A 13,465-nucleotide genomic window follows, 5' to 3' on the forward strand; every position below is an offset into this window, starting at 1 on the left:
TATAATATAATATAATATAATATAATATAATATAATATAATATAATAGGCGCCTGGGTGGCTCAGTCATTAAGCGTCTGCCTTAGGCTCAGGTCACGATCCCAGAGTCCTGGGATCGCGCCCTGCATCGGGCTCCCTGCTTGGCAGGAAGCCTGCTTCTCCCTCTCCCACTCCCCCTGCTTGTGTTCCCTCTCTTGCTGTGTCTCTCTCTGTCAAATAAATAAATAAATAAAATCTTTAAAAATAATAATAATAATATAATATAATATTTCAAAGAACTGAATATATATATTTGAATATATATTCAAATTCATCCCCTATGAATCAATAAAAAAGTGCAATAGAAAAGAGCAAAAGACATAGTCATTTCAAAGAAAAGAAAAGACAAATAACTCGTAAACATATAAAAAGATGCTCAACTTCATTAGCAATCAAGGAAATGCAACTAAAACACAATAAAACTTCATTTCATATCTACCATAGTGGAAAAAATTAAAAGTCTAACAAGACAAAATGGTGGCCGAACATAAACTCTCAGACACTACCTAGAGAACTATAAATTGGTATAACTATTTTGAACATTTCCCAACTCATTTTAAGAGGCCTGTATTACCCTATTACTATAACCAAATGATAGTACCTAAATATAGATGCAAAAATTCTCAAAATATCTATAACCATATCAAACCCAGCAAGTTATAAAAGGAATAAAATATCACAACTAAGAAGGATAATCCCGGCAAGGCAAGGCAGGTTCAACATTCAAAAATCAATCAATGTTCACTGGGATTCTTAATTGCAGGAAACAAACTGAGGGTTGCTGGAGTGGGGGGTGGGGTGGGAGGGATGGGGTGACTGGGTGATAGACACTGGGGAGGGTATGTGCTCTCGTAAGCGCTGTGAATTGTGCAAGACTGTTGAATCTCAGATCTGTACCTCTGAAACAAATAATGCAATATATGTTAAGAAAAAAAAAAAAAGAAGAAGAAGGTAGCGGGAGGGGAAGAATGAAGCGGGGGAAATCGGAGGGGTAGACGAACCATGAGAGACAATGGACTCTGAAAAACTAACTGAGGGCTCTAGAGGGGAGGGGGGTGGGAGGATGGGTTAGCCTGGTGGTGGGTATTGAGGAGGGCACATTCTGCATGGAGCACTGGGTGTTATGCACAAACAATGAATCATGGAACACTTCATCTAAAACTAATGATGTAATGTATGGGGATTAACATGAGAATAAAAAAAAAAAAAAATCAATCAATGTTGAGTTCCAGTCCAAGAATGGTGACCTAGAAAGACCCTGACCTCACCTCCTCCACAGATAAGCAACAAATCTATACCAATTTATAAAGCAATTCCTCCTGAAGAAGAACTAAGGGCTGATTAAACAGCTTCTGCACAACCAAAGACAGACCCATTGAGAATGGCAAGAGAGATGGTAACAAAGGGAACCCCCATCCTCCTCAGCACTGAGAACTACAGCGGGGAGGGATAGTACTGAGGGACTGTGAGCAGATTTCTCCACCCTGGGGCACAGGGGGAAAAAAAAAAAAGCCTGCAGTTTAAAACGGCAACTATAACATAAAGAAACCAGCCCCAGAACCCTGCCAAATGTCTGGGGAGCTACTGGGACTCTCTCCGGATTACCTCGATAGTACAGACAGAAGCAGGGTCCTGGCACCACAGCTGGCCTTTCACCTCAGCAAGCCCCGGGCCCCTAACCCGCACCAGTCCCACCCATCCCACCAAGGCAGCTCCAGCACGGAGCACACCAGAACACACCCAGTCAGGGCTCACTGCAGCTCCAGCCATTCTGACAAGCTGACACAGGTGCACAGCGCCCTGGGACACTCCAGGGCCATACCACTTCCCTCCAGATAACTTGCCAGGGCACTCCAGGAGCAAAGTAGCCAGGCACCCAGCCCACACCTGCCTCAGCTCCAGCTGCCCCACAAGGGTGCCACCTGCATGGAGCACCCTGAGACACTCCAGCTTGCACCCACTTCAGCTCCAGCCATCCCACCCAGGCAGCCCCAGAACAGAGTGCCCCAGGACTCCTAGCCCCTGCCAGCCAGTCAAAGTCACCACGTACACACAGTCTACATGGGGGATGACATGCACAGGATCATTCCTTCAAGTTTAGAAGTAGCTGTTCTGGGCGCCTGGGCGGCTCAGTCATTAAGCGTCTGCCTTCGGCTCAGGTCATGATCCCAGGGTCCTGGGATTGAGCCCGCATCGGGCTCCCTCCTCAAGGGGAAGCCTTCTTCTCCCTCTCCCTCTCCCACTCCCGCTGCTTGTGTTCCTGCTCTCGCTGTCTCTGTCTCTGTCAAATAAATAAATAAAATCTTTAAAAAAAAAAAGAAGTAGCTGTTCTGCCGAATACATAGAAACAAACACAGAAAGTCAAACAAAATGAGGAGACAGAGGAATATGTTCCAGACAAAACCTCAGAGGAAAAAAAAAACAAAACTAAATGAAACACAGATACTCTACCTGATAAAGAGCTCAAAGTAATGGAGAGAGGGAATGAATTAACTCAGTAAGAACTTCAACAAAGAGAAAGTATAAAAAAGGACCAATCAGCATTGAAGACTATAGTTACTAAAATAAAAAATGCACTAGAGGGAATCAACAGTAAATTAGAGGATTAGTAACCTAGAAGACAGAGTAATGGAAAGCACCAAGCTGAACAGCAAAAAGAAAAAAGAATTTTTTAGGGGCGCCTGGGTGGCTCAGTCGGTTAAGCATCTGCCTTCGGCTCAGGTCATGGTCCCAGGGTCCTGGGATGGAGCCCAGCATCAGGCTCCCTGCTCGGCGGAAAGTCTGCTTCTCCCTCTTTCACTCCCCCTGCTTGTGTTCCCTCTCTCACTGTGTCTCTCTCTCTCTCTGTGTCAAATAAATAAATAAAATCTTAAAAAAAAAAAAAAAGATAAACCCAAAGAGGTCCACACCACAACATTTAATAATCAAAATGTCAAAAATGAAAGATAAAAATTCCTCACCTAGAACTATGAAATTAAAAGCTCTGAAGGTAGGTATGAAAATCTGCATTAAATAAGCATGCCATGTGACTTTATGCTTACTGAAGTTTTTGAAGAGGTACTTGATATTAGAATGACAGATTTTAAATTCCTTAAGGCTGCTTAATACAGGTACCAATTTAGAATGACGTGTGTATGGTGGGGGTGGGAATGATGGAAGGAGTAGGAAGAGTGCTGAAAGCTGATAGACCTAACAGTCTGGAAATTGGTGTCTTGAGAATTGCTTGGGGCGGGGGGAGACCCTTCCACCCCCAAAACATACACATACGCTTGTTGGAATTGGGTCCAGGAACCCAAAATAAGTAAGAATTGAGAACCCTCATTCCCTCTCAACTGATTTAGAAATGGAGGTAGAATCAGATTAAGCAAATTAATTTATTTTAAGCCAATGGCTCTCAAGCTTAGTGGCTTGTTTAAACCACAGGTTGCTAGGCCCCACACCAGAATTTCTGACTGAGTAGGCCTGAGGTAGATCTAAAAATGTGTTTCTAACAAGTTCTCAGGTGATGCTGCTACTGCAGACCAATGACCTCCTTCCACTTGGATTTTCTCATTGGTAAAGTGGGCAATAGTGATGTTCTATGGATTAATGAAAATCAAGATATGGAAGTGCTTTTTCATTACATGTGTTCCAAAGTATTATAATCTTGTTGAATGGAGTAAAATGATTTATTAAATCAATCTAGACAAGTTTTCTCCAGTGTTACAAAATATATCATCCAGTGTGAAAAAGCCAAAAAGTTAATCCAGAGTAATCATTTTGAAAAGTCAGGTTATGGGAATGAGAAGGAGCCATCCTAGGCAATTCGTATCTTCTCACCACCCACATGTCCCCTGCTCCGTGGGCCCATCCCACCCACAAAGCCACCATCCTGAACATAGAGGATGGCTCTGGGCACCAGCACTAGATTATCCCCTACCCTTCACCACAGATGAGCCTGGGACCCTCTCCCTCAAACTTTCCAAATGCCTCAAAAAGAAAGAGAGGAATTATCCATCTGTTCCCCCTTTTGGTTCCTTTTTTCAGACCCGAAGCCCTGATTCACTCTAGTTTCTTTGTTGTACTCGTCCCTCTTTAAAGTCCCATGCCTGTGGCAGTTCAGGTTAGGAGTCCTTGAAGGTTAGACATTCTCTTATTTTCCTTTTTCAGCAACACAACTGATCACTATTTAATTTGGCAATTTGATAAGGCTAAATCCTAAATATCCCCAATGCAATGACAATAACCATGCTTTCTATTAAAGTTAGGGGGGGGAATCCCATGAAATTAGGTCCAGTTTTTAGGGTAATCTGGCACTTCCAAAACTGCTGCAGAGATTCCAAAACGTGGCTACAGGACCTGCTAGAGCTGCCTCTCTCTGGACAAACTCTCCCAAATTCTACGTGCCAAACAGAGAAAACCTCTTATTCCTCATTAACCATACACTTTAATGTTTCAGATTTCGTTCAGGTAAATAACATTCCAGACACTTGGTTTTCTGAAAAGATTTCCTGAAATCCTGAAAATGGTCCCTGGCCACGTCATTTTTGTTTTCTCTCTAGAGCAAGGTTTTTGGGAGGAGGCAAAGTAGACACTCAATAAAAAGTTTCTGGATTTAAAGGAACTGATGGGAGCAGTGGGAAGGCAAGGCAGAGGGATTAGAGAGGAATCAGGAGGGGAGCTAGGAGGGGAGATAGGAACTCAATTTCTGTGTGGTTCTGAGGGACTAGAGCTTCTTAGACAAACTCACCACCGGCTTAAAACCCCGGGTGACTTCCCCAGCTCTTAGCGTGGTCTGCGAGGCCCTGGGCGGACCAGCCTTCCTCCCTTTCCGGCCTTGCCTCCGGTCTGCTCCGCCTTCCTCCCGCCCCAGCCACTCGGCCCTAGTGCCGGTTCCCGACGTTTCCTTTCCACCTGGCCGGCTGACTGCTGACAGCTAACTTGGCTCTCACCCAGAATTGACTTCCTTGGGGAACCTTCCCTGACCCGTGCCCAGGTCCAGTCTCAAGCACCCTCCAGCTCCTCCAAACACTTGGCAGCCGGGAGTCCCATTCCGCACGACGCCCTGGGTACCGGGTGTCCTGGCCGCGCCTCCCCGGGAGCACACGGTGGGAAGGAGCCCTGCCTGGGCAATCCGCGCCAGGACCAGCCAGGAGCGTCTACACCCGCTCGGAATCTCTCCCTTCCCCACTCCATGAAGAGTTTCTTGTGACCCTCAAATTTTTATATACATATTTAAATGTGAATATATGAATCGTGAGGGGGTGTGATTGATGAGCCTTGGTTTTCCTCATCTGTAAAGTGGTAATATTGAAAGAATTAGGTGAGTCACTAAATACAAGAGCCTGGTGGAGTTCCTGGCATGCCTGAGGCTCTCAGCGTCAGCTATTGTTAACCACGTTTTGGCCAGAGGATTTCACTAGATTGGGTTTTGCTTTTGTTTATCAATTGTTTTGTAAGCAATCCAGGCTTTCCTTGACTACGCCCTGAATTTACCTCCCTTCTAAATCTGGTCAGCGCTAACGTCTGCCCTTCTGTAGGGCAGACCCCCATTTCCATGACAATGAAAGGTGTTTTGCTCTTAATCCTGTACTTACCTTTGGTGGAAAACAGGCCAAAAGCTTAAAACTCAAGGGGGACAAAATAAGACAGCCACCCCAAAACAACTTTTTTTTTTTAATCTTCGGGTTATTCCAGAACTTTTCCTATGAATTTTCTCAAAGTTTTGTGTTTTCTTTTGTAAGGCTGAAAAATCTTCAGTCCAGGGCATGCATGGAATTTATGGCATATGCTTAAATTTCCAAATTTTGCTACTTTGACAGATTAACCTAAAGCTGTTTTCTACACTTGGAAGCACTGCCCTTAGGGCAGAACTTCTAGCCCTTAGGGCAAGGGAAGTTTTGTATTTATTCGCATCCCAGAGTTTATGAATTCCCAACTCTCCGGTTTACATTTTCACACACATTCACTGCCAACTGATTGAAGGGTGCACTAGCTGAGGACCACTTGAGGGAGCCACAGCCGCTGGTCCATAAAGCAGACGCAAGAAGTACGGAACTCAGGAAGCCTGCACCTAATCGATCAGCAAAAAAAAAAAAGAGTTTGCCAATCATCTCTGGGTGAGCTTGTGGAGAAACTTGCAATCTCATATACTGCTGCTGGGTGCAAAATTATTTCAACCCCTGTGGAAGGCAGTTTGGTAATAGCAAGCAAAATTATGTATACGATTTCCTCTCTGGACCAGCAATTTTCCCTCTATTTATAGGCCTACGGAGTACTTGCACACTTGCAAAACAATGACCTTGAAGGTATTCACCACAGCTATGGAAAGCCAAAGATTGGGAACAACCCAAAAATTCTTTGGTAGGGAACCAATAAAATGGAATCATGCCCAACTATAAGGGAGGGAAAGAATCTACATTTATGATTGTAACTGTATTTTAAAAAAACTCTGGAATGAAAGAGTACACAAGAAAATAAAGCTTTTTATTTTTGGAAAGTAGAAGTATGTGCATAAATGGATAATTATGAGGATAATTTTTTTATAATCCTATAATGGATAGGAAACTTTTCTATCATTTTGGTATTCTGATCCATATGAATGTAGTATCTATTAAAAATTTATAAGTAAATGTAAATATTAGTGTTACTTAAGAAAATGCTGTTTATTCCAATATAACAACAAGTACTCTCCACTTAGTCCATAGTTCTGTCTCATTATATTGCATATCAGCTCGTGGTCTTCTATTAAGCTTACAAGCATATAAAACTACTACCCTCTGTCTCTGTCAAATAAATAAAATCTTAAAAAAACAAAAACTACTACACTGAGAAGGTACTGACATTTCCATGTTTTGGAAAATACTTGCTTTTCATTTTACACATGTCAACCTATTATAGAGTTATTTTTAAAAAAGAATCCAGGTCAGGGGTGCCTGAGTGGCTCAGTCGGTTTTAAGTGTATGCCTTTGGCTCAAGTCATGATCCCAGAGTCCTGGGATCGAGCCCCTCATCGGTCTCCTTGCTCAGTGGGGGAGCCTGATTCTCCCTCTGCCTGCCACCCCCCCTGCTTGTGTTCTCTCTCTGACAAATAAATATATAAAATCTTAAAAAAAAAAAAAAGAATCAAGGTCAGTTCCAGACAATATCACATTTCCCCTAAAATTGACTGGGTTTTGATCAAAGCTGCATCTCAAAACCAAACTCCTATGCCTTTTTTTTTTTTTTTTTTAATTTATTTGACAGAGAGAGACACAGAGAGAGAGGGAACACAAGCAGGGGGAGTGGGAGAGGGAGAAGCAGGCTTCCCGCGGAGCAGGGAGCCCGATGTAGGGCTCAACCCCAGGACCCTGGGATCATGACCTGAGCCGAAGGCAGACGCTTAACGATTGAGCCACCCAGACACCCCCTCCTATGCCTTTTAACCCTAACCATGTGTGCTCTTGGACCTTTTTCTAGCTTTGAAGGTTTTATTTAAGGGTTAAGCTCAAGGGCCACCTTGGCTGTGATGTTATCGCCAATACTTCAAACATCAAGGAGCTATTTATTTAAAATTTTATTTTAATTAGCAAACCTGGGGGGAGGGGGGAGCCACATTAGGACTCAGAGACAAAGTTGGAGACCCAAAAATCAGCTGGTTTTTCCTTGTCAGGCCGGAGCAGAATTTCAACCTGACCACATCCATTCCAACTCTGGAGACAATTTACTCTTTAAATCCTGATCCAGGTACGTTGGTTGCAAACTGGCTTCACTTCATCCAAGGACCTAGCTCTAGGGCTTTCATGGCATCCTCAAGTTTGAGCATCCCTGCACCAGAAAGCAACAAGTGTGCATGAGGGGAGAGGGTAAGAGCCTGGACAGTTCTCAGCCTCTTTCAGGGTTCCTTTCTGGGACTTCCCAGCCTGGCATTCTGCACCTGGGATTCTTGGGAACGTCAGAAGGTGGGGCCGCTGAGCCCATTCCAATATCCCCCAAGAAGCTAGGGGGAGTGTTGGGAGGGAGGGTAAGAACTGGGATCAGGTCTCAGGTAACGCTTCCCTATGAGGCCAGGCCGCCTCCCACTGGTCTCACTCCAGGGTCTCTAGAACCAACAGACGCTATTACAGCATCTCAGGGAGGCCCTCAGATATGGAGGGCCGCCCCTGGTGAAGCTGAGGTGCGGGTGCTGGTTGCGGGGAGAAGAGAGGGAGAGAGGAGAAAAAGGCTCCAGGAGAGGGAGTAAAACCACCCACGCGTCCCCAGGCCAAAGCACCTCGTCCCCAAGCCTCTCACCTCGTTCCTGCCGCTGGCGGTGCCATTCGGCCATGGACTGGAGCATCCACTTGGCCCTGAGCTTATACAAGTAAGAGCCATAAACCACGATCTCCGTGAGCTCCGAGGATTCCAGAACCTTTAGCTCGAGCATGACTTTGCTCACTTGCTCGATGTACGGGATTCGAGATCCAGCTGGGCCTGTTTGGGGAAGAATATGAGCACTTAGGCCCACGGAGAGCGACCAAGACGCCCGAGCCAGGGCACCCAGGTCAGGATTGGGCTCACTCACCAAACATAGCTTCCAAGAGCTGCGTCTGGACCTGCAACACCTCGGGATCTTTCAAGTCTTCGGGAGCTTTGACCCACGGCGGAATATCTTTTCGTTCTGGTAGCGTCCCCATCTGGACTGCCTCAAAACTAACCACGCTCCAACCTACGCTAGGCCTGAGTCGCCCGGGCCACCGCGCCGGGACGTGAGCACCGGGGAGGGCCCCGCCCACAACAAGCCCCGCCCCCTGCCTGGCGGTCCGGTCTCCCACTCAGAACGCTCCGCTAGCCCGCCTGCGCCGTGGTCTTGCACGTGACCACCTCCGTCTCCTTACCCTCGCCCCGGTGCCGGTGGGCCCAGCCGTTTCCGAGTTTATAAGGGTTTCCACCTGTATTGACTCGTTCCTTCCACACCGGAATCTCTTGGCCTTGGAGTGCATGGGGCGAGGGCAACGTCAGCTCTTCCCCTGGGAACAAGTGATTGGGCCTGAACCCCGGAAAGACGAAAATCCAAGCCTTGAGGGTGTGCGGCCCGCCGGGGAGCTGCCAAATCACGTTCCTGCCTCCCACATTCCAAACGAGGGTCTCACTTCCCTTGGGCCTAAGGGAGCTAAACCCCGAGGCTTCACTTCACGGAGACCCCTACAACCTCCGGGGACTCGGGAGTAATTCCTGCCATTTAACGAAGGAGAAAAGGAAATTCAGAAATTCCTTATCTGCAAGGCACGTGATGGGGTCACTAAAGTGCCCTTACTGTTCGCCCTCGTTGAAGCCCCAAAGTCTGGAACTTTTCAGTCTCTTCCGATTTCAGAACTCATGAGTGCCCCACCTGGACACTTGGGCCCAAGCTGTATAGGCCAGACTTTTTTTAAAGATTTATTTATTTATTTGAGAGAGAGCCAGCGAGCATGGGTAGGGGCAGAGGGAGAAAGAGAATCCTCGAGCTGACTCCCTGAGGAGCATGGAGCCTGATGCTGGTCTCACCCCAGGACCCCGAGATCGTCCCCTGAGCGGAAATAGAGTCAGCCACTTAACTGATTGAGCTACCCAGGCACCCCTGTATAGGCCCAGTTTCTGCTTCTAAACAGTTTTATTCATTTAAAAAACATATTGCTTAGGGGCGCCTGGGTGGCTCAGATGGTTAAGCGTCTGCCTTCGGCTCAGGTCATGATCCCAGGGTCCTGGGATCGAGTCCCGCATCGGGCTCCCTGCTAGGCGGGGAGCCTGCTTCTCCCTCTGCCTCTGCCTCTCTCTCTCTCTCTGACTTTCATGAATAAATAAATAAAACATTAAAAAAAAAAAAACATTGCTTGAAGTGATGCACTAGATTCAGACGATGAGAGTGTGATTTCAATGTTTTATAGCTTCACAGATACGGAAATAAAGCTGCCTTTTCCCAAGACCATGTTCTGATAACCTCCAATCCCATCAGCTGACTATTATGACTATCTCTTAGGGCAGACTTCTTCACATTCAGTCAAAGAACTGTGGATTCTTGGGGCACTGGGTGGCTCAGTCAGTTGAGCATCCACCTCTTGATTTCAGCTCAGGTCATGATCTCAGGGTTGTCAGCACAAGCCCTGCATTGGGTTCCATGAGTGTGGAGCCTACTTAAAAAAAAAAAAAAAAAAAAAAATCTACAACTGTATGTGAATCTACAATTATCCCAAAATAAAAAAGTTTAATTTTAAAAATGAAGTCAGAATTTAAAAATTTCAAAATCTGTCTGAATTTCAGTTGCCATCTTGGGACCCCTTTCTAGCTGCCATACACCATTGTGTTCTGTTGGTAATGAAAGCTGGATATTTAAGAGACTTAAAGAGAATATTGTGGTACAAAATGATTTATATTATGTTCTCACATAAAGATCTTTTCCTGCTTAATGCCATTCACATTAAAGTCTACTAGATATTATTTAAACACCGTCACTCCAAGTTTGTTTCTTTCTTATTGTCTTAATTCATTTGCTTTTCTTTTCTTAGAGAATGATTATGTCCTTTTGCATTGAGTGTCTCTATTAAGTAGCAAATAATTGGATATTTTAATCCACTCAGGTTTAATTTTGGCTGAAAACTTTTAAATCATCTGAGTGTGTTATTAGGCTAGGCTTTTCCATCATCTAAACATTCCCTACCCCCCAACACTTGTCACTAGCTATAAAAGTAAATACTTTCTTGACTAAAGAAGGTGGGATGGGAGTGATGCAGGGGATGGGAAGGTGACAGATATCTTCCAAAAAGCTGAAATCAGAGTTTTCCTGGTAGTAGCATTCCAGAGCAGCTGGTGGCTCCTTTTACCTTAAAAATAATTAATTTTGATGATTTACTTTTCAGACCTATAACATACTATATGGACACTGGAGCCAGATGCATCCATATTGACAATTACTACTTGTATTATTTCAAGTGGGATGTGTGGGTGATGAAGAAAAGCTTTCTTTACAGTGGACTTTGGTGTTTTTGAATCTCGACTATAAGAGGAGATACAAAGCAGGAATAGAAAGACCTAAAATAGAACTAAAGATGCAATTAGAAATACTTTTTTGTTGTTGTTTTTTTGTTAGTATAGGGAAATTTTATTTCTATAGTAGCATTTATTTTGGTTATGGAAAAATAACACTATTTTAAAGTCAAGGTAATGAAGCAGAAATATATTTTTTTCTCATATGTCCATACTCAAATATCACATATGGTTTCAAGACATTCTTAAATTAACAAGGAACAAATGCAGAATCCAAGTAGTATCTGTCAACAGAAGAGCTGTATTAAAGCTACATTATCAGCCCTAGAAATCAGAAAATTCAAAGTGATCCCTTGCAGTGATTCTCAACTTTACTGTGCATCAGAATCATCGGGATTGTGGAAAAAGCACCTTCAGGAGACTGAAGGCAAATCACCCGGTTAAGCAAGCCCTTGCTCTCAGAATAAATACCAATGGGACCGAAGATACAAACTCCGTTCCTCAGAGAGGGGCAAAGACAAAATACACCATGATATGAGATCAGGCTTTCACTTACTGTGTTACTTCTCTGAGCCTCAGATTCAGGAAAATAATGCTACTCTCGAAATTGTTCTATAGATTAAATCAAACAGTGTGTGGTAAGTGCTTCCCTAACTCATTCATCAGCTACTATCATTATTTCATCATTATCATCATCATCATCATCATCATTATCTTATACAGAGGGCATCCTCCCCCAGCCCCCATTCTGACTCCCACATAGCTATTAATATTTATTTTAAAAATAACCACTAAGGGCACCTGGGTGGCTCAGCTGGTTAAGTGGCTCAAGTCATGATCCCGGGGGCCTGGGATAGAGCCCCATGTCGGGTTCCCTGCTCGGTGAGGAGCCTGCTTCTCCCTCTCCTCCCCACTCTTGCTCTCTCTTGTTATATCTGTCTCTCTCTCTCTCTCAAATATAAAAATAAAATATTTTTTAAAGATAAAAAAATAAGGGGCGCCTGGGTGGCTCAGTCGTTAAGTGTCTGCCTTCGGCTCAGGTCATGATCCCAGGGTCCTGGGATTGAGCCCCGCATCGGGCTCCCTGCTCAGCGGGAGACCTGCTTCTCCCTCTCCCTCTCCTCCTGCTGTGTTCCCTCTCTCACTGTGTCTCTCTCTGTCAAATAAATAAATAAAATCTTTAAAAATAAATAAATAAATAATAAATAAATAAAAATAAAAATAAAAATAAAAAAATAAAAAATAACTCTGATTTCAAGCTCATGGACTACTAGTACCATTTTTATATTGGTACCATTTTTACTAGCTTCAACCATTCACTTATATTAAGATTTCAGTACATGGTTGAAGTGACAATTTTTCTATCTAAACTAAGACGATGAAGTCAAAGAAAAAAGGGAACTAAAACTTAAAAAGTATGTGTTGCTTCTAAAACATCAATAACTAGATGAATGAACTGCTTTTCAAAGTGACCCATTTTAGACGATCTCTGATGTTCCCTGTATTATTTTCTCAATCTCAGGTTATTTATAGATGGAAATATGGCAATAAAATACCTATAATCTTCATCACTTCCTGTGTTCAATATACTACACAGTAATGTTACATGGTTAAAGTTTTGGGCCATTTATGTAACTACCTTAATATCTTAAATATCTGAGGCTTTAATATTCTGAAACTATAAACCTAAGCTATAGAGGTACACACGCTAGGAAAGCGTTTCTCAACCTCAGCAAAATTGACATTTTGTGTTGGATAATTCTTTTTTGTGGAGGGCTGTCCTGTGCATGGTAGGATATAGGTAGGCATCTCTGGCCTCTACCCACTACATACCAGAAGCAACCTTTTCCACTCCCCCATTTTGAACCAAAAATGTCTCCAGATGTTGCCAAATGTCTTTTGGGGGTCAGAATTACCCCTCCCCCCACCATCAAGAACCGCCAAGCTAGGGGCACCTGGGTGGCTCAGTCGTTAAGCGTCTGCCTTCGGCTCAGGTCATGGTCCCAGGGTCCTGGAATCGAGCCCCACATTGGGCTCCCCGCTCAGCGGGAAGCCTGCTTCTCCCTCTCCCACTCCCCCTGCTTGTGTTCCCTCTCTCTCTGTGTCTCTCTTTGTCAAGTAAATAAATAAAATCTTTAAAAAAAAAAAAAAAAACTGCCAAGCTAGAATTTTACATAGACATAATTGTAAACTGAGTGCACAGATTATACAAGATTCTGTGCAATTTTACTAATTCAAAGAGTACAGCACATTAGTTTTTGCTATACTATTTATGCTAGGGCACATAGTTTTTATGTAATGTACTATTTAAGTATACAGTTACCCACACATAGCTATCTTTTTCCTATTGAAAACACTGACATTAAACAGGAAAAAAAAACAGCTAATCTTGCAACCATTTTTATATTACCCAATATAGAGAAAAACCTATGGTTTACAAACATTTGCTAAATGGAGACCAAAATAAA

General features: G+C 43.8%; 1 protein-coding gene across 2 annotated transcripts; it reads right to left on the reverse strand.

Annotated features, from left to right (window-relative positions):
- Positions 1–2,303: 2,303 nt before the first annotated feature.
- Positions 2,304–9,011, reverse strand: DPPA5 (developmental pluripotency associated 5). Of its 2 annotated transcripts, XM_034991109.1 has the most exons (3): positions 8,560–8,671; positions 8,289–8,468; positions 7,582–7,823 (listed from the first exon to the last, which is right to left on the reverse strand). In XM_034991109.1, the coding sequence occupies exons 1-3, from the start codon at positions 8,669–8,671 to the stop codon at positions 7,765–7,767; spliced, it is 351 nt and encodes a 116-aa protein (XP_034847000.1). In that variant the 3' UTR covers positions 7,582–7,764. The 2 variants fall into 2 exon arrangements, 1 of the variants encoding a protein (XP_034847000.1); XR_004676629.1 differs by lacking the exon at positions 7,582–7,823 and adding an exon at positions 2,304–2,319 and having other exon boundaries at positions 8,289–9,011.
- Between the last annotated feature and the right edge of the window lie 4,454 nt (positions 9,012–13,465).

This window comes from Mirounga leonina, unplaced genomic scaffold, assembly GCF_011800145.1.
Source record: "Mirounga leonina isolate KUSES-001 unplaced genomic scaffold, KU_Mleo_1.0 Mir_53, whole genome shotgun sequence".
Taxonomy (NCBI): domain Eukaryota; kingdom Metazoa; phylum Chordata; class Mammalia; order Carnivora; family Phocidae; genus Mirounga; species Mirounga leonina.